This window comes from Pygocentrus nattereri, chromosome 6, assembly GCF_015220715.1.
Source record: "Pygocentrus nattereri isolate fPygNat1 chromosome 6, fPygNat1.pri, whole genome shotgun sequence".
In the NCBI taxonomy this organism is placed as follows: domain Eukaryota; kingdom Metazoa; phylum Chordata; class Actinopteri; order Characiformes; family Serrasalmidae; genus Pygocentrus; species Pygocentrus nattereri.
The window spans coordinates 30,939,444-30,958,952 of NC_051216.1; the positions used below are offsets into that span (position 1 = coordinate 30,939,444).

Below are 19,509 nucleotides of genomic sequence, written 5' to 3' on the forward strand. Positions count from 1 at the left end.
CTACAGATGATTTCAACTAGTAAGGTACATTTATTTAGGAAGAGTAGGGAGGGTAATAAATAACATTTAGATGCTCCCTAATACTGGCCTAACGATGTCCCTGGCGGTCCTGCTACCATTCTTTACACACTATTCTTGATCAGTGTTTGCCTGATGGTGGGCAAATGACCATTGACATTAGCCAGTACAAGAGAGGCAGACCTTAGACGTTACTCTGGGGCTCTCTGAAATCTCCTTGGATGTTCCTGGAGATTTTCGCTGTGAGCAATTTCCTCTTCCTCTTCTTTCACTGCCTGACAGTGGAGTGATGTCCAAACACTTTAGAAATTGTTTCAAAACCTTGTACAGCCTGATAAGCATCAACAACCGTTTTTCAGAGTTCCTCAGCAATCCCATTTGACTGATGTAGGCCATGCACTCACACTGACAGGTGTGAGACTTTGGTAGAGTAGACTCAGTTTGTCTTATACACAGGACAGGGTCACCCAGGATTAAACCTCCTGACTCTGATTATCCTCTAACCCAAACGGATCATTTAAGAGGATCACATAGTTTAGCCAGCAAAGTCAATAAAAAAAAGTGTATAATTGTTTGTGTTATTAGTTTAATTGGGTTCTCTTTGACTACTGTTTTGACTTAAATGAGGATCTGATCAAATTTTAGGACAAACTGCTTTCTCTCTTTGTTTACTTTGGGGAACTTACGTTAATACATTGCATTAAACTAACTGTAACTCTGAAGGGTGATTAAAACAAATAAGTGTGACTTCCGTGCCTTGTAGACACAAAAGTATCATATATAATATTACATGGTTTGTACAGTGTCTTAAGTCATTTGTTTCTCAGAACATCTTCCACCGTATTCATGTTAAATACTTCCTACCTTAATGAAGTATTAGGGTGTAAGCACGTGCTAGCCTCTTATAGCCTGCCAACAAAAGGGTGTTTATTAAGGAACTACATAAAGCAGGAAATCCAGAAAGTTCGTCAAATATCAAACCACACAGTGATGTAATTTCCATTATACTGTTATTAGCTTATTCACAGGTATCATGTTGAAACATGTGGCACAGCCTCTCAAAACCAACCTGGTTCTGGCTGTAAAACCTGATCAGTCATATATGGATGTTGTTTATTCAATGTTGTGTCTTTATCTTGTATTCACATCAGACAAATTTAGGCCCAATCCCATTTCACCCTTGCCCCTAATACTTAGCCCTACCCCTCCGTTTTGCACGTTCACATGTTGGGGTAGGGTTGTCCCGATTGTTGTTGAGGTGGAGGGGTAGGGTGAAGTGTTGGGGCTACATGGCCCTTCAAATGGAGATTTTTCAGAGGCGCACTACAAACGGAGTGTTACGAGAAAATATCCAGAATGCCCTGCGAATCATCGGCACAAGCGGCCAAAGAGACACATAAATGTAAGTATTTCTCTGTTTAAAAGCCGTTGTGTTGTAAGAACCATCGTAATAGCGGTTTATGGTAATTTCCTTCATAACATGCATAAAAATTGCTAGTAATATGCTGATGTCTCAGTCGCTACCTGGCGAAATTTCCCATTCCACCTTAAATGGCACAGCAGTTACGTTCTGGTACGTGAGGTTGCCTCACCATTTAAGGTGGAACCGGAAATCGATCATGAAGCTGGTGATTAAAGAGCTAAGTTCAGCTTCATATGGCCGAAGAATTCTTGATGGCGATAATAGATAATTGCCCCCTTTTTGAAGGTGTATGATGCCCTAAATGTATTTAAGCAGTGAGGAGCTGAACTTTCCCCTCCTCTGCTGTCACTGCAGGCCTGCAGGGTCACCTACAGAGCAGCCATAGCAGCTGTTAATGAAGTGATGTAGGTTTTTGTTTGTGCTCTTTTTTATTCTGTGACTTGTTTGATTGATTTATGGTTTGATTGAAATTTTTCAACCTTGTTGAAATTTGCCATGAAGAATTAAGGCAGTTCTGAAGGCAAAAGGGGGTCCAACCTTTTACTAGCAAGTGTAATAAAGTGGCTGGGGAGTGTATTTTTGTCCTTATCAGTCCACATAGCATTCTTTCAACTTTAGACATAACAAGATGGATAGTGGAGCTACGCCTGTTCCAGGAGGTCTGAGGCAAGGCCCCCGTGAGAATTTTTTACTGGCCTCAGAAAGTCTCTTCACTATGAACTTTTAAAACTGAAGTTGTGAATGAATGGAGCACCACGCTTTTCAGTCTCCTTCGGATAAAAGGCAAATGTCAGTGTGATATACCACTATTACTGCAGTATGGAGACAAAGCAGGAAAACTGAATATGATTCACCTGTCCTGTCATGTGACAAACAAGTGAGATCACCACAGCTGGAGGCGGCATGTTGGAAATGGCCAGAAAACCTCGTCTCGTCTGTTTACGTAAAAGTCGCAAAAGAAAACTTGATGACGTATCCGGTTCTTGAAGGGTCGTCCCATTTCATAGGGGGAAGGGTTACACTCGAAAGCAAGTGGTAGGGGTAAAAATAAAAAATGGGACTGGCCCTTAGTCTAAAGTTGTAATAGTTCAAGAGCAGGTGAAAGACAATGTCTTAAACTCCAAGATGATTTTTTCCCCCGTGCAGTTTCCACTTCACTACTGCTCAGTTTCTCCTGAGTTATATAGCTTTTTTACAAATTAGCACTCACTCCGCCCAACACAACCAAATAAATAAAGGCAAGGTCTGCACTCATATTACTTTTATATTCATAACTGAATGATTTAGTGGTTATTTTGGTGATTAATCAAGTGATCATTTACCTTTAGACCCCAACAGAATTCTGACAGTCTTGTGGATTCCCAACACTTTTTCACTTTTTCTACACTTTTTTGTTAGAGTCCGTTCACTATTTCCACCAAAGTGTTGACCATAAAATCGTGGAAAAATAACAGTTACTTGTTTATTTTACTTTTAAGGTCCCACCTCTTTGATAAGAAAGCAAATGAATCAATTAAAATGACCACAGAGCTACGAGCACAGAAATAAAATGAAATTGGCATAGAAGTAGTAAAGACTCCTTTTCTATTTAAAAAAAGCAAAGGAACTATAAATATCAGTAATGAGAAACGTATAGATACGGCAGTAATGACAATTAATGCAAAAAAAAAGGCAAAAAAATGAACAAACAATGAACTGCTGCTGTGCCATACTGTGCTGAGCTCCAACTGATCTAAATTCTAAGAATATTGTTTATCTGTGTGATTATTATATCACTCGAATATGTATGGAACTGAGATTGAAAGCTGGTACATTTTTCTTTTTATTCAGCATTGATAATTTTTTTGTTTTCTCCATGTTTGGCAGGGTTTGACATGTCCACACAGAATAGTGAAAACTGTTTTTTTTGCAACAGTCACAGATAAGTTGTGTAATTAATGGTAGAATCCCTGACATTCAGGTCTAGGCTTGATAACAGGCTTGGCAGATGGTTTAGCCAGAGATATTTCACCATATATATTCCCATCCATCATAAGTCCAATGTAATGGTGCTATAATTATCCCTGTTATTTTACAGAGAAATAGAATAGTGTTTACTCAGACGGGGAGTCTGTTTTTAGGTAAGACCGATAAGAAATTGAAACCATGGAAAAAAAATCTGATTGGAATGTCTGCGGGCTCTGATCTCACGGAAGGACTCTAGTACCTTTTAGGTGAAGTTGCTTATTAGCTCCTTTTGGATTTGAAGGCCAGCCAGTGTACACAACAGTGACAAGGAAGTTGCGTTATTGTCTCGTGGCAACTGACCATGCCTTTCATTTCCTCAAAATCAGTTTGACTCGCCCACGATCAAACCCAGTTTAGCTCTCCACTCTGAACAATGTCAGATCAACTTAAAATAATAATATTTTAATTCAACCTTTTAGACACCTATTGGCTGCATTGAATTTGTCTGAATTATGAATTCATCATGAAAGCAAAAACTAATGGAAACACACAGTATATAAAAGTATTTACAAAACATTGTTTATTAGAAGTAATAACATTCAAAAATACACTTAATCAGTATTTGTTTTAAATACAAGCAAGCCAAAATATCCCATAGGGAGTACAGCATTAGAACAAAAACAAACACCAGAAGAAAACCTTCCAAGATGGAGGTTTAAGTGTGAACATAATGCCAATGCATACATTTAAAAAATGATCTACTCTAAATGATCAGAGTACAGTGAAACATTCAGGTGGGGTTGTCAGTCTACTATACAGGACATACAGAAAGTCCTCTTGAACTTTTAGCTAGAGTAAAACTTACAGTGAGCACCACTAACCTTTGGCTCTTGATATAAAGATATAAATAACAAAGAGTGCAACATAATGGGAGGGCCAGTGATAAAGTCCAGGGGGACGACAATTCTCCTGTTTGTTTTTTCTTGTCTCCTTTTTAATATATTCTTAACAAAGTCAGAAGAAAAGGGTACTGTGCAAACAATGCACATGTATCCTCAAAGGTACGAAAAAAAGCCTGCTGTCAAGATGGGGTGTGTATGGAGTCCATGCAACTTAAAAAAGAGATCTGCAATATAATATGGTACAGTTATGTTCCCCAACTACAGTGGCAAAACATGACCACTATAGCTAGTGCTTCAAATTTGAGCAATACATGTTAAAACTAATGGAAAAAGCCACCTCTGTGACAAAGTTTAGTTCTGCTAGCATCCATATGGGGTTCTAGTAGTTTGTTTGTGCTTGGCCATTTGCATGAACATTACACAGACATTTGGAGCTTTTAAAAGACATTCCTTGTTTTACTTAAAGCTTGTGACAGACAAGTTAGCATATATTGTACCATGTATCAGTTTCAAAGTGACACTTTCAGTAGTGAGCTCTGGTATAGAACTTCCACTCGTATTAACAGTCAGTGATATATCTAGGGCTTCCTGAAGACCTAGAGTGACGTTTTTTTCTCACAATACCGGTCCTGCCATTTGGAGATCAAAACATAATTAGTTAATTCCATTGTCACTTCCTAATTAGGCTGACAGTTAAGTGGTCAAATGCGTTCCTTCACTCCAGCTCTTGAACCAATAGGAGAGCTCACTTAGCTAGATCTGCCTAGATACCACAGAGAAAAACCATTCATGATTGTATAATTTTCTTCTCAGCAGTAGAATTTTCCATCCAGAACAGTCGAACAAGAATAGTAATGTAATAGATGAGTTTAAATATAGGCAGAATTTTAGAGAATAAAAAATGAACTAAACATTTTGGACTTCCCAAAAATCATTACGCTTTCTCTTAAGGCCTAGCAGGCTCTGAGGGTTCCCTTCTGCCTGACTAGAAGGCTGCTGAAGACATACACCAGTGACAATTTAGTGCCTGTTTTCATTAGAGTGTATTTAACTTTCCTTTATCGTCGTAGGGGTTACAAAATGACATAAAACACAAGGAGACCTGAACGTGCTTTGGTGCTGTAAGAGCTGTTCATGCCGTGACTGTTTTGCAACACCTCTGCCTCCCCCAAAAATAAGGAATGGTAAACGCAGGTTTCGTGTGTCAGCTCTGACTAGTTTTTCCTGTTCCGCTCCACAGACAGCAATGCTCACTTTAATATCAAAACACTGAGAGAAAGTTCTCATGGGAAATACGAATGCTTATAACCACAAGTGTTGTCAAGCTACATTCACAGTATTCACTCCCTTATTGCAAAACATTCTGCCTGTTTTCACTCGATCACAATAATGTAATTGCCTGTGATAATGTACAAATGTATATATAAATACAGACGGAGTGTGTTACAGTGGTCAACATCAGTAACAAACATCCTAATGCCCAACAATCATGTTGATCGCATTCAGTCCAAGGCGTCTTCACAGTTAAGAGCCATGATAACGGGTCACATGAGATTATGTTACTTGATGATGTTTGTCACACGGGACTGGGTTTCACCATTGGCAGTCCTGCCTGTGGATCCATGAAACCCTGTAATGTTATTATTAAAATCTGAATTAAAGCACTGAAGACATCTCAGGAAAACCATTTTTGCAATTTTAACAATAATTTGGCCTTTAACAAGTTAAGAGAAATTCAGTGAGTTAGCTGTGAAACGGCTAATGCTAACTAAAGACTAGACTTTAACGTAGTAGTTCATTCAGGAATACTCAAAACCTGAAAGTAGGCAACAGATCAATTTGTAATTCTTAAAAGTAATTAGTGAGAACATAGTGTAATTTGAGTTATTAGGATAATATCTCCACCATAATAGAAATATTATTTTGTACCATTCTTTGTGTCCTTTGACGCTGTTTTCTGAGCAGCAGGAACCCAAGTACTCCTGAAACCACTGCAAGTGTTAACAGAATTCCAACCAAGAGACCTGCATGAAGCTTTTTAGTCTCTCCTAAAAACAACAAGGTCACTGTGACTTTTTCATTGCATCATAATGGTAATAATAATAATGATGTCACTGTCGGAACAAAACCTTGTGTCTCTATTTTTGTTGTTTTTCTTTTTTTGACATTATTTGAAAACACTAGGTTTCCTTCATATGTGAACATTTCATGATGAACAGACCAACAGAAATGGCCCAATATTACTTGGAATACTATATTTTTACATAGACTTCGATTGAAAGTTAGGAATTTGTCTTCCTTCTCCTGAAAAGTTTTGAGATACTAGGTTTTATTCCAACAACAATATAAAAATGAAACATCGAAAAATTTCCAAAGTGTATTGGAGAAATTATATATATTTCTATTTATTTAAGTCCAAATAGAAAGCTTTTAACACATTTTTAAAACCCATTTAAATGCTGTACCTAATTATATTACAAAATATAAATATATGAAATGCATTAACCACTGTGTTCTGGTCAAAATAACCCAAAATATAATGTATTTACTTAAATTGGAACCATTCAATTTTTTTACCAGCCTAAATAACTAAAAGAAATAATAATGAAAGATGAAATAATGAAAGGTTTCTTGATATTGGACTCACCTATAGGCAAAGGATCTGTTGAAGGATCCCTTTCAGGCAATTCTGCTAAGAAGATTGACAGCAGATACTTTAGACAACTATGTAGAATTACTATATGACCAGAACTACATTACGGTGAACTAGTTTTAAATGTAAAGCATCAAAGTTCAATTTTTAAGTGCTTACCTATAACAGTCAGATTAATATTTTGTGTATTCATATGAGATTCATTAAAAGTATAACACGTAAAAATCTTCTGATCTTCAGAGGAGACTTGGAACAGAAGAAGAGAGCAGTTTCCTTTCTGATAGGGCAGGAAGAGGCGACTCTTGTTCGTGAATGAATCATCTCGTGGTGTGTTGTCCTCAGCATTATAGTGGTTCACCACAATTGGCTTGCCGTTTATCTGCCATGTCACTTGATCAGTTGTTTCAGAGCAGGGACACGGTAGGAGCACATTTTCTCCAATGAAGGCTGTCATTTCTATGTCTGCTGCAGTGCAACCTGCAAAGTTGAGAGATGGAGGATTTGTTTAATCACTATATTCAAATGAGTAATATATTTAAATAAAATGTTGTAAAAAGGAACTACATAAAAGCAAATTATAACTTGGAATGAGCCATTAGCTCACATTAGCTTTTGCGCACGAAAGACGCAGGCAGATTCTGTTCCATTGACCGCTTGACGTCAAGTTGTGAGAAATAGTGCTGAATCGACATTCCCATTTCATTCAAGCCTCTCAGCTGAATGGCGACAGTATATCTATACAGTACTCTAATGTAAATTAGCATAGATGTTGAGCGTAACATTAAGTGTCATTAAAGTGTGCAGTAATACGTCACATAGTACCATTTTTTACACAATGTCCATTAATGATTATAAATATAGTAGACTAAATGACATTTTTGATAAAATGCTAATGAGGTGAAAAAGAAGAAGTGAAAGTGGCCCTCGTATGTCAGCTCATTAGTATTCAGACTTTGTTTTCAAGCTTCAGTTCCTCCTTCTCTCAGTACAAGAATATAACCTTGTTTTTGATCACAAGAGCTACTTCCTCATTACAAGGACTGCGTATGATCTGTCTGCTACAGTACAAGCACTCTTTACTACTTCTCTTTGTCTCAGTCACATACACCAAAGAACACATTCACACAATATCAGCTCACTTTAAGGGAAATTCCACAAATTTTTCAAAAGGTTCATATGATTCAATGGTTAATATGTAAACATGGTCATTCAGAGGGGTCTGATCTGAAATGCTCTATTCTAGCAAAACGTACCGAATCAGAATTGTTTACAGAGGTAGTGATAGGAAGCAAACATCTGAAGAGTTGAATACCTTTACAAGTTTATACATGAAATGGTCCTGATTACGCTGCCTAATGGCTGAGATATTGTTTTATGGTAGTTTTATGATAAAGGTTTGCCCTGAAACATATTTTAAAAGCCATTCATGGTTTAGAGGTACATGCGGAGCATTGGAAGGCAAAATAATCCTCAAAGGAAACATATTTTTTCAGATTTTTCTTTGATGAACCATTCTGTTTATAGCTCAAGGACTGAACTATGCAGAAATTTTGGAAAAACGCTGGAACTCCCCTTTTAAGGAACTTAACCCTGGAACAACACCTCACTCTTGATACTGCAGTCACTACTAGAAAAAGTGTCTCAGTGATTAAGAACAGAAATGGAAAGTCTGAGTCATCAGATAATCTGAGATTACTCTCACAAAACAATCACAGCCTTGATTCATTCAAATATGCACACACCCAGAATAACTGCGTACTGTAAAAACGACATTCACAATAGAGTAGCAGAATCATTCAGTGCAATTTATTTTAGCACGTGCAGTGAAAAGGAAACATTTCTGTCACTGGGTCAGGAAAAGAATAACAGATTGTGTTTCTTATCTACCATGTGTCTCACAGGGAAACACGCTGTTATTGATCCAGATTTCCTATGACACTGCAGAAACAAACATTGTTTGGACCACACTCTCCAAAGTCTGATATCTAAAATTATGAACAGAGACAGACTTACCCACTGTTAACATCACCAGGATGCACATCAAGTTAACAGTCCTAAAGAAAAGAGAACAGGCCGGTTGTAGGACATGTCACAGACTAAGCATGCACTGATGCAATTTCTCCCCAAACTATGTCAACATGGCTCTCCAAACTGGGGCTGACCGAGATGGCAAGAGTATAACATCAGGATACTTTAAGACATTTGTATGATACTTCATTTCTCTCCTGAGGTTTGATAGGTTGAAGCTGACACAAAGCAGCAGCAGTAGCACAGTTAAAAAAAACTATTAGTGCTTTTATTTCACATTATACACTGCATAAACTGCAGTCCAACAGGACTAATTATCCTCTCTTTTCAATGAAACTAGCAGTATCATGTTTCATTAGTACTACATACACAAAACTGCTAGTTTCATTGAAAAGAGAGGACTAATTATCCACAATATGCTCATATATGTGCACTGTCACCTGTAATTTATCACAGTAACAATTAAATAACATCATATTGCCCACTCTTACTTCAGACTGCAACTGTCTTGAAAAATCAAAAGGGCAAATTAGTATTTAGTATTAGAGTTTAACTGGCTGCACACAGTAGGCCTAAGTCAAAAAAACTTTTGAAAAACTTTGACAGTGTGTCCACCAGTGACTTTTTGCATGCCGGCTCATTCATCACTCTCTCATATAATTCACTGGCAACTTGTCACAAACTCTTCTTTGCAGATTCTTCAGATGCCATGACATTATGATAACAGTCAAATGGACTGTACTTAAGCCTGTAGCTGTGTCTAATGAGAAAGGCAAAGGCCCATTTACAGAAAAGGTACACAATGAGACTACAACTGCAGTCAGCAGCAAAATCCAAACTATTATTAGGGCTGTTTCTTAGTGTTTGTGGCTTCTAAATGAAACCCAACTTGCGCCCCCCCCCCCCCACCCCCCCCCATACCCCACCCCCACCCCCAATTATCTTGTATGCAATGACATTTAAATATATTCATTTTTATTGCATTACTATTATATTTTATTATTATTTGTTTATTATTTTAATAAGGACAAAGGCTTAATAAATGGTCATATTAACCAAATAAAACAGAATAATAAATTATAAAAAACAGTATAATAGTATAAATTGTATAATAGCAAATATCATAATTATAAGTAGTATAAATAGTATAATATGAATAAACAATAAATAAAATAAAGGTAAGTGACTGATCATCCGTGTCTTTCTAATTATCAATCAATAACTTCCGATGGCCTCAAGAGCTCAGTTACAGACTCATAAAGCTCTTGTTTTGATTGTCTTCTTTCTCGTTCATCTTCATGGGTTGTTTAAGTGGACTGGAAAGGTTTAGTACGGTCACTTTTCTGCTCCCACGTCCATCCAGAACTTCATGAGCAATTATTTTACCCGCCGCAGTTTGCATGAGCAGCGCTGAGTGTGTGACAGACAGACAGACACTCCGAGCTGCAGCGCCAGTCCAGAGTCTTAAGTAGGTTACCCAACTTTCACTAACAGCGATGGTGGAACAGCCTACACCCAAACTCAGATTACCCCAACAGCGAATTAAACAAGCAGTGAAAGCGGAGCTGGAGCTGCTGCCACTATCCTAATGAAAACACGTGGAATAAATTACCTTGACAGTGTCATTTTGCATGAAGATCTGGGAGTGTGAGCTACTGCTGTCAAACAGTCCAGACTGTATGTGATTCCTGAGAGTGAAACTGGTCTTTTTCCTCTCTCGCCCACTCTCTCTCTCTCTCTCTCTCTCTCTCTCTCTCTCTCTCTCTCGCTCTCCCGCCCTCCCTCCCACGTTTGACTCCACGACTGCGCTCCATCGCAAACTGCCGGTTTATTGGACACGTGTCTGCGTTTTATTACACTTACAGCCATGATATGACTTACTGACTGACTGCCACACTTAGCAAGCACAGCGTACTTTTTCAGACTCGTTTTATGACTGACCAGGCTGAATAAACTCTGTCACGTTGCCTCTAAACTTTCACCTACATGAAAAACAGGCGCTTCGACAGTCAATTTTACACAGCTTTCCCAAAAGATGGCGCTATTGGACAAATCGTACATGTGTACTGGAAGTTTTTTTCCTGATTCATTTCCTTTTCTCTCATTTCCCGGCTGTGCCTTCATCTGGCAGCCAAACAGACTGTTCTCGAATTTCAGTCTCTAGATTTTCTAGGCCTACTGAAAAGTATTGGGACACGTACACATTATGCACACACCTCATGACGTTCCATTGTAAAACCAATGGCATTAAAATAGAGTTTGCCAACCACCCCCCACAATTCACAGTGGTGGTGATAGTAACCAGACAGTGCTTAATGTCTCTACACTCTCAGAAAAAAAGGTACGACACTGTAACTGGGGCAGTACCCCTCTTATCACTTTGGTGGTACCCTCAGGGGTACATCTCAGTACCTTTAGTCAGGGAACGTAATTGTACCAGAATCCATTGAAATTATATTTTCTAAGCTGTAATGACTCCACACACGTGGTTATGAAAAGATACAAATACCTACGTTTCCACTAGGAAAAACTCATGTAAGGTACACCATTGGACCTTTTGGTATGTTTATTTGCATAGTATACTGCACAGAGTAAAACGTACCTCATAGAAAGTTATTACAAGTCATTGTTGTAAATACATTGAAACAATCACACTGCTTTATGAAAGTTTGAGCCAACATGATGGTGGGGTACATGCAGGGTGTTGTAAGGCAAAATAGTCCCCAAAGAACACATTTTCTCACTATTTAACCATTATCAACATATAAAAACTCAGGAGACATGTACGTTCACTGGTCATTTTGTAGTTATTGCAGCAGAATTTTAATTGTAGACATGGTGACCCCTGGTTCCTATCACCACCACTGCAAAGAAATCTGAGTAGCTAACTTTCAACAATTGAAATACGTTTTTAAAAAATCAGTGGAAAAGAAGCTGCAGCCTTAAGACAGTGCATGTTATGTGTAATTCTGGTTGCAGATTTGATTTTGATATGTCATCAGTTGGTAACATTAACTAATAGAACATATCTCCAAAGTGCTAAGTTTACAGGAGAGGGCAAAAACATTCTTTACTTTCAGTGTAAGTTAATGTCCATCCATCCATCCATCCATCCATCCATCCATCCATCATCTTCCGCTTCTCCGGGGTTCGGGTCGCGGGGGCAGCATCCTGAGTAATGAGGCCCAGACCTCATTACTTAAACTTACAGATACTTAAACTCCTCCACTTGAGGCAAGAGCTCATCCCCGACCCAGAGAGGGCTTTCCACCCTTTCCCGCGTGAGAACCATGGCCTCGGATTTGGAGGTACTGATCCTCATCTCGGCTGCAAACCGATCCAGTGAAAGCTGAAGTTCACGGCCTGAAGTCCCCAATAGGACCACATCATCTGCAAACAGCAGCGATGTGACCCTGAGGTCACCAAACCGGACACCCTCCATCCCCTGACTGCGCCTAGAAATTCCATCCATAAAAATTATGAATAGAATCGGTGACAAAGGGCAGCCATGACGGAGTCCAACTCTCACTGGGAATGAGTCTGACTTACTGCCGGCCATGCGAACCAGACTCCTGCTTTGTTTGTACACGGCCTGAATGGCTCGTAGCAAAGAGCCATGTACCCCGTACTCCCGAAGCACCTCCCACAGAATACCCCGGGAAACACAGTCGAATGCCTTCTCCAAATCCACAAAGCACATGTGGACTGGTTGGGCAAACTCCCATGAACACTCCAGAATCCTGGAGAGGGTAAAGAGTTGGTCCAGTGTTCCACAACCAGGGCGGAACCCGCACTGCTCCTCCTGAATCAGAGGTTCGACTATAAGCCGGACTCTCTTCTCCAGTACCCCTGCATAGACCTTACCAGAGAGGCTGAGGAGTGTGATTCCCCTGTAGTTGGAACACACCCTCCGGTACCCCTTTTTAAAAAGAGGCACCACCACCCCAGTCTGCCAATCCAGTGGCACCACCCCTGATGTCCACGCAATATTGAAAAGGCGTGTCAGCCAAGACAGCCCCACAACATCCAGAGCCTTGAGGAACTCGGGACAGATCTCATCCACCCCTGGAGCCCTGCCGCCAAGGAGCTTTTTAACTACCTTAGCGACTTCGGCCTCAGTAATGGACAAGCCTATTCCCGTGTCCCCAGACTCTGCCTCCTCACTGGAGAACGTGTTGGTGGGATTGAGAAGGTCCTCAAATTATTCCTTCCACCGCCCAATGACGTCTTCAGTCGAAGTCAGCAGCACACCATCTCCACTATATACAGTGCTAGTGGCACACTGCTTTCCCCTTCTGAGTCGCCTGTCGGTTTGCCAGAATCTTTTTGGAGCCGACTTAAAGTCACTTTCCAAGGCCTCACCGAACTCTTCCCACACCCGGGTTTTTGCCTTGGCAACAACTGAAGCCGCAGATTGCTTGGCCTGTCGATACCTGCCAGCTGCCTCTGGTGTCCTACAGGTCAACCATGCCCGGTAGGACTCCTTCTTCAGCTTGACGGCATCTCTCACCTGGGGTGTCCACCACCGGGTTCGAGGATTACCGCCCCGACAGGCACCAACTACTTTGCGACCACAGCTACAGTCAGCCGCTTCAACAATGGAGGAGCGGAACATGGCCCATTCTGAGTCAATGTCCCTCACCTCCCCCGATATCTGGTCAAAGTTCCCAGCACACCCTCACTATACGTTTGGGTTTGCCTGGTCTGACCGGCATCTTCCCCCACCACCTGATCCAACTCACCACCAGGTGGTGATCAGTTGACAGCTCAGCTCCTCTCTTTACCCGAGTGTCCAATACACATGGCCGCAAGTCTGATGACACGACTACAAAGTCAATCATTGAACTGTGGCCTAGGGTGTCCTGGTGCCATGTGCACTTATGGACATCCTTGTGTTCAAACATGGTGTTCGTTATGGACAAACTGTGGTTTGCACAGAAGTCCAAAAACTGAACACCACTTGGGTTCAGATCAGAGAGGCCATTCCTCCCAATCACACCCCTCCAGGTCTTACTGTCGTTGCCCACGTGAGTGTTGAAGTCCCCCAGTAAGACAATCGAGTCTCCAGGAGGAGCACTTTCAAGCACCCCTCCCAAGGACTCTAGGAAGGCTGGGTACTCTGAACTGCTGTTCGGTGCATAAGCACAGACAACAGTCAGGACCTGTTCCCCAACCCGAAGGCATAGGGAAGCTACCCTCTCATCCACTGGGGAATACCCCAACATACAGGCGCCGAGTCGAGGGACTATGAGAAAGCCCACACCTGCCTGCCGCCTCTCACCATGGGCAACTCCAGAAAAGAAAAAAGTCCAGCCCCTCTCAGAACGGCAAGGCCCACGCCTTCGGACACCGCCCGATCCACAATGCACCGAACCCCTACTACTGCCCCTCCCATCGGTGGTGGGTCGATGGGAGGGGGGACTCATGTAGCTCCTTCGGGCTGGGCCCGGCCGGGCACCATGAGTGAATGCCCGGCCACCAGACGCTCGCTGGCGAGCCCCTCTCCCAGGCCTGGCTCCAGGTAACCCTGATCCGGGCAGGGTACACATGTCCTGCTTTCTTGTTTTCATAGGGGTGATTATGGATCACACTTTCTCTGGCCTGTCACCTAGGACCAGTTTGCCATGGGAGACCCTACCAGGAGCTTTTGCTCCAGACAACATAGCTCCTAGGATCATTCAAGCACACAAACCTCTCCACCATGATAAGGTGGTGATCCATGGAGAGGGTAAGTTAATGTACAGAGATTTTATTCCAAGTGATTTTGGAGCATTTCTGGTGGTCCATTTATCATGAAATTTTCACACAATGTAAGAGACAGCTGTCGTGCTCAATTAATGTAGAAAATTTAAAATAGAAAAAGATGGACATACATGTTTGTTTGTTTGTTTGTTTGTTTGTTTTTTGAGACAGCAACAATATGCAGTGCATAAGCTTGGCAGATTCATTTCACAGATGAAGGTTTCACTTCTAATTTAAACAATATGAAGACACTCTGAGGTGTGATGAAATATCCTACTCTTCAGTCTCCTGAGACAAATGCCTGGTAGTCCTTCTGTTCCCACAGGCCTGAGGCTTTCTTCATGCAACAGTAAAAATTGAACAGGTGCACTCGGATAATGCCTTAGGTGGTGCAAATACATGTATTCAAATGTATGTTTTTATGTGTTCAGTTGCACAGAGTTTGTATAATCTCCATAGAAAAGCCTTGCCAGTAGAATGGGACACTGGAGCATCCACACATGAGTCTAAAATCACCATGCCCAATGCTAAGCATCTGCTAGAATGGTATAAAGCCCCCCAGCATTGAGCAGTGGAACTGTGTTTTCTATACTGATGGACAGTGGTGGTCTCTGTTCATAAACATAAGCTAGACAAAATGAATTTACTATAAAATTAAATAGTGTTTGTATAAATTCAGAAAAAAAGAAACATGCCAGTCACAACTGCATATGTGTACATATTTCTATATTGTGGTCTATTTAGACAAAGTTAGGTTAGTTTCATCATTTATGTTGAATAGACTCTCCCAAAATTTTACGCTGCTGCACTGACATTGAACCATGTGCTTGCACCAGGTCAAAACAAGCTCAAAACAAAGCGTGCGCTGTAACCTGATTGGTGTGCTTGCTTCATGCTTATTTTTTTTTTTGCTTTGACATGTTACGTTTATATACGCAGATAAGCCAAAAGGAACAACAGATTTCACATAATATAGTGGAGTAAAAAGTAAGAAATTTGACTTTGAAATGTAGTGGAGTGAAAGTAAAAAGACACCCAAAATGGAAATACTTAAGTAAAGTGCAGATACACAAAAAACTCACAGTAACGAATTACATTTACTTAGTTACTGTCCACCACTGCTGATGGAGCTACATAACTTTGGAATGGAGTGGCAGAACTAATCATCCAACATCAGGACCTGACCTCAGTAATGTTCTTGTGGCTGAAGGCAATCAAATCCTGGCAGCTACGTTTTGACGTTAAGTGTAGAGTTTTCTCACAAGAGTAGATGTTGTTACTGCAATAGAATGTGGCAAATTCTGCAATGCCCTTGTTTTCAAAAGAAACACTGGAACAACAGGTGTCTACATATTTTTGAGCATATAGAGTATAAGTAATGTTATCACAGTAGTTTTCTTCTGCAGGTGAAACCCTCCCAAGCTCTGGTATTTACCCTCTTTAGATGATGCTAAGAAATTAGCCTGTGCGTTTATAACCTCCAGGTTGGTTCACAATACAATACAATATAGTAACGACTAGATGTTACATATGAATGGTGATTAGAAGAGGATGAGTCTCCCTCGAGTCTTGAATCATATAAAGGTCTCTTCCCCATCTTTCTGTGGTTTCTTTCTGATTAGGATTTTGGGCCTGGATTTCCATAAAAATGTTTTGTCACAGGGCGGCACAGTGGCGTGGTGGGTAGCGCTGTTGCCTCACAGCAAGGAGGGCCTGGGTTCGATTCCCCAGCTGGGCGGTCCTCTCTGTGTGGAGTTTGCATGTTCTCCCCGTGTCTGTGTGGGTTTTCTCCGGGTTCTCCGGTTTCCTCCCACAGTCCAAAGACATGCAGTTAGGCCAATTGGACATGCTAAATTGCCCCTATGTGTGTGAGTGACTGTCTGGGTCTGTCTCTCTGTCTGCCCTGCGATGGACTGGCGAACTGTACAGGGTGTATCCTGCCTTCCGCCCAATGACTGCTGGGATAGGCTCCAGCACCACCCCGTGACCCTGATGGAGAAGTGGCTTAGATGATGGATGGATGTTTTGTCACAATATCTATTGTGAAAACCCCCACATGCCACTAGGGCTCTGCCCTACAAAGCCCCAACCTGGTGGACTTATTCTAGTGTATTTACACTGACATGCCGAAAGTCATGGGATAGCAGTATGCGAATTGATTATGAAGTGGTGTTACCTCAGGGAACGGCTCTGGAATGGCCACACATATAGAAGTTGTGAAGTGTTATCTTATGAGTGAGGTTGAAAACTGGATAGTGTGCTCATGGCAAGACGATGTGATTTATTGAATGAGGCACGATAGTGGGTGTCAGATGGATGGGACATTCCATTTCCGAACTTGTAAGTGCATTTAACATTCCTCGATCCACAGTGTCAAGTGTGTACTGGGAATACATCATAGAAAGCATTACCACCCACAGTGGATGCAGTGCTTGTCCACGGGTACTTAATGCTTGCGCCCAGCAGTGGCTGGCTAGAATTGTCCATGCAAACAGAAAAGCGACTCTGGCAGAAATCACATCCATATTCAAGGAAGGAGGCCCCACACGCATATCCCACAGGTCAAACTATGCTTCGACAAAGGAGAGTAACTTACAGTTGAAATGAAATTGAATTGAATTGAAAATGAATAAAACAGATTATTGCCTAACATGTCAAATGTAAACAATGACACCTGAAATGTTTAAAATTCTGCACTATTTCTGGGTCGCTATTTAAATCGAAGCAAACTGACTGTTAAGGTCTTTGCTAAAAAGGTCAGTTTTTCCTGGTTTTATCACTTTCATCGAATCTCAGATGGATCTGATGTACAAACGTATGGAGTCTAAGCACGATTGAGTGCACGCTGTCATTAAAGACAGACATGTATACTAAGAAAGTATACTAAGAAAGTTTCAAAGATTTATGTGTTTGTTTGTTTTTTAAGCTTGTTCTGATGATATGATTTATAATCAAAATCATTCTATTAAATTAGAACAGAATGTGAAATGTAAGCATTTTCACTCATGGTCTCAGATAGACTTTTAGCACACTGTATTTCATACCTATGCAGAGGAAAATTGCATGATCATTGTGTTTCCATGTAAAAGGGCACTATTAGAGACTCAGTCTAAAAAAAATCTTTACAACATGTGTGTGAAACCTGGAGCCTGACCAATGAAAAAAGTCCCAGTTCAGCCTTCCTTCCACATCTGGACATGTTTACATTTAGAACAAACCCAAAGCATGCCTTCACCCTATATCCTCACTGTTGCCAAGTGCATTTGTGTGAAGATATAGGGTGAATGAGGGTATGAGCAGGGAGACAGTAGAGTGAATGATTTCTCTGCATGGTCAATTAATACATATAAAATAAGGCTTTTTTAGGACCATGTGCGCTCTATGGTACAAACACTTTTCATGATGTCCTCACATTATGAGAGATAATAATAACAGTTACACTAGGACGAAATGCCTTCTATGGCCTCTCCAAGTCTTCTTATCTAAACATCACTGAAAATTTATGGGAAGCTCTGGAGGTGGAGCTGACAAAATAAATCAGACTTCCACCTGTATAATTCTTCAAAGATTTGGAAGCTTTTCTTCTTGACAAATCTATTTTGTGGTGTTAATCTATTTTGTGGGAGGAATAAAAACACAAAAGCACACATTATAGATGTGCAAAATGTAAAACAACAAAAAATGTTCCTGTAATAAATTACTGGTAATATATATTAGAAATAAATTAATTTTCAATTATACTCATTATTGCTCATTATCTTCTTCCCAAAGGCCTCAGGATTAGCTGCAAAGACCAACTGCTGTCTCTCTCATTCAGTAGACATCACTGTGTACTTTAATGTCCTAGCTATTTTTATGTATTGCATTAACTGTACATACATCAATATACTGTATTACTAACATTATTATTATTATGCCCATATTAGATAGATAGATAGATAGATAGATAGATAGATAGATAGATAGATAGATAGATAGATAGATAGATAGATAGATAGATAGATAGATAGATAGACCGACAGACAGACAGACAGACAGACAGACAGACAGACAGACAGACAAGCTATGTTGTTTTAATTCAGCCACACTGCATGTCTTTTGAGCAAAAACTGCCCGTTTTAAGGTCCTGCCTCAGCATCTCCATGGAGTTCAAGTTAAGACTGTAACAAGGTCACTTCAAAACCTTCCTTTTGTTTCTTTTGAGTCATTCAGAGGTGGACTTCCTCTCGTGCTTCAAATACTTTTCTTGCTGCATAACCCCATTGCGCTTGAGCTCAGATCATGGACTGATGACCGGACATTCTCCGGCAGGATTTTCTATTAGAGAGCAGAATTCATGGTCCCGTTAGCTGTGGCAAGTTGCCCAGGCCCTCAAGCAGAAAAGCATCCCCACACCATCGGACTGCCTGATATGATGTTCGTATTGTGGAATGTTTTGTCAGCTTTTCAACAGATGTAACAAGTCTTTCAAAAAGTTCCACTTTCTACCAATCAGTCCACAGAACATTATTCAAAAAAGGCTTAAGGGTCATTGAGGTGTTTTTGGCAGTAAGCCAGTATGTTCTTCTTGGGCAGCAATGTTTTTCAACTTGTACCTCTTCCATGGATACCATTTTTGCCCTGTCTCTTTTTTAATGGTGCAATCATGAGTGCTGACCTTATCTGAGGCAATACACTTAGATTTTCACCTGGGTTCTTTTATGGCTTCCTGGATGAGTTGTTGCTGTGCTCTAGGATGAATTTTGGTAGGCTAGCCACTTCTAAGAAGATTCAGCGCAACATGTTTCTCCATTTGG

The 19,509-nt window shown here is 40.6% G+C and overlaps 1 protein-coding gene across 2 annotated transcripts; it reads right to left on the minus strand.

Moving 5' to 3' along the window:
• Positions 1–3,945: 3,945 nt before the first annotated feature.
• Positions 3,946–10,685, minus strand: si:dkey-192g7.3. 2 transcript variants are annotated; one of them, XM_037539067.1, is made up of 6 exons: positions 10,584–10,685; positions 8,957–8,997; positions 7,103–7,420; positions 6,938–6,979; positions 6,220–6,338; positions 3,946–5,920 (listed from the first exon to the last, which is right to left on the minus strand). In XM_037539067.1, the coding sequence occupies exons 1-6, from the start codon at positions 10,595–10,597 to the stop codon at positions 5,867–5,869; spliced, it is 588 nt and encodes a 195-aa protein (XP_037394964.1). In that variant the 5' UTR covers positions 10,598–10,685; the 3' UTR covers positions 3,946–5,866. The 2 variants fall into 2 exon arrangements, with proteins under 2 accessions (XP_037394964.1, XP_037394963.1); XM_037539066.1 differs by having other exon boundaries at positions 6,938–6,982.
• Between the last annotated feature and the right edge of the window lie 8,824 nt (positions 10,686–19,509).

What these genes read in the sequence shown, in the direction of transcription:
- si:dkey-192g7.3 (XM_037539066.1), bottom strand. An exon ending in TATTAATCTGACTGTTATAG is followed by an intron (nt 6,983 to 7,102) that starts GTAAGCACTTAA and finishes CAATCTTCTTAG; the next exon opens with CAGAATTGCCTGAAAGGGAT. An exon ending in AACAGATCCTTTGCCTATAG is followed by an intron (nt 6,339 to 6,937) that starts GTGAGTCCAATA and finishes TGTTGTTTTTAG; the next exon opens with GAGAGACTAAAAAGCTTCAT.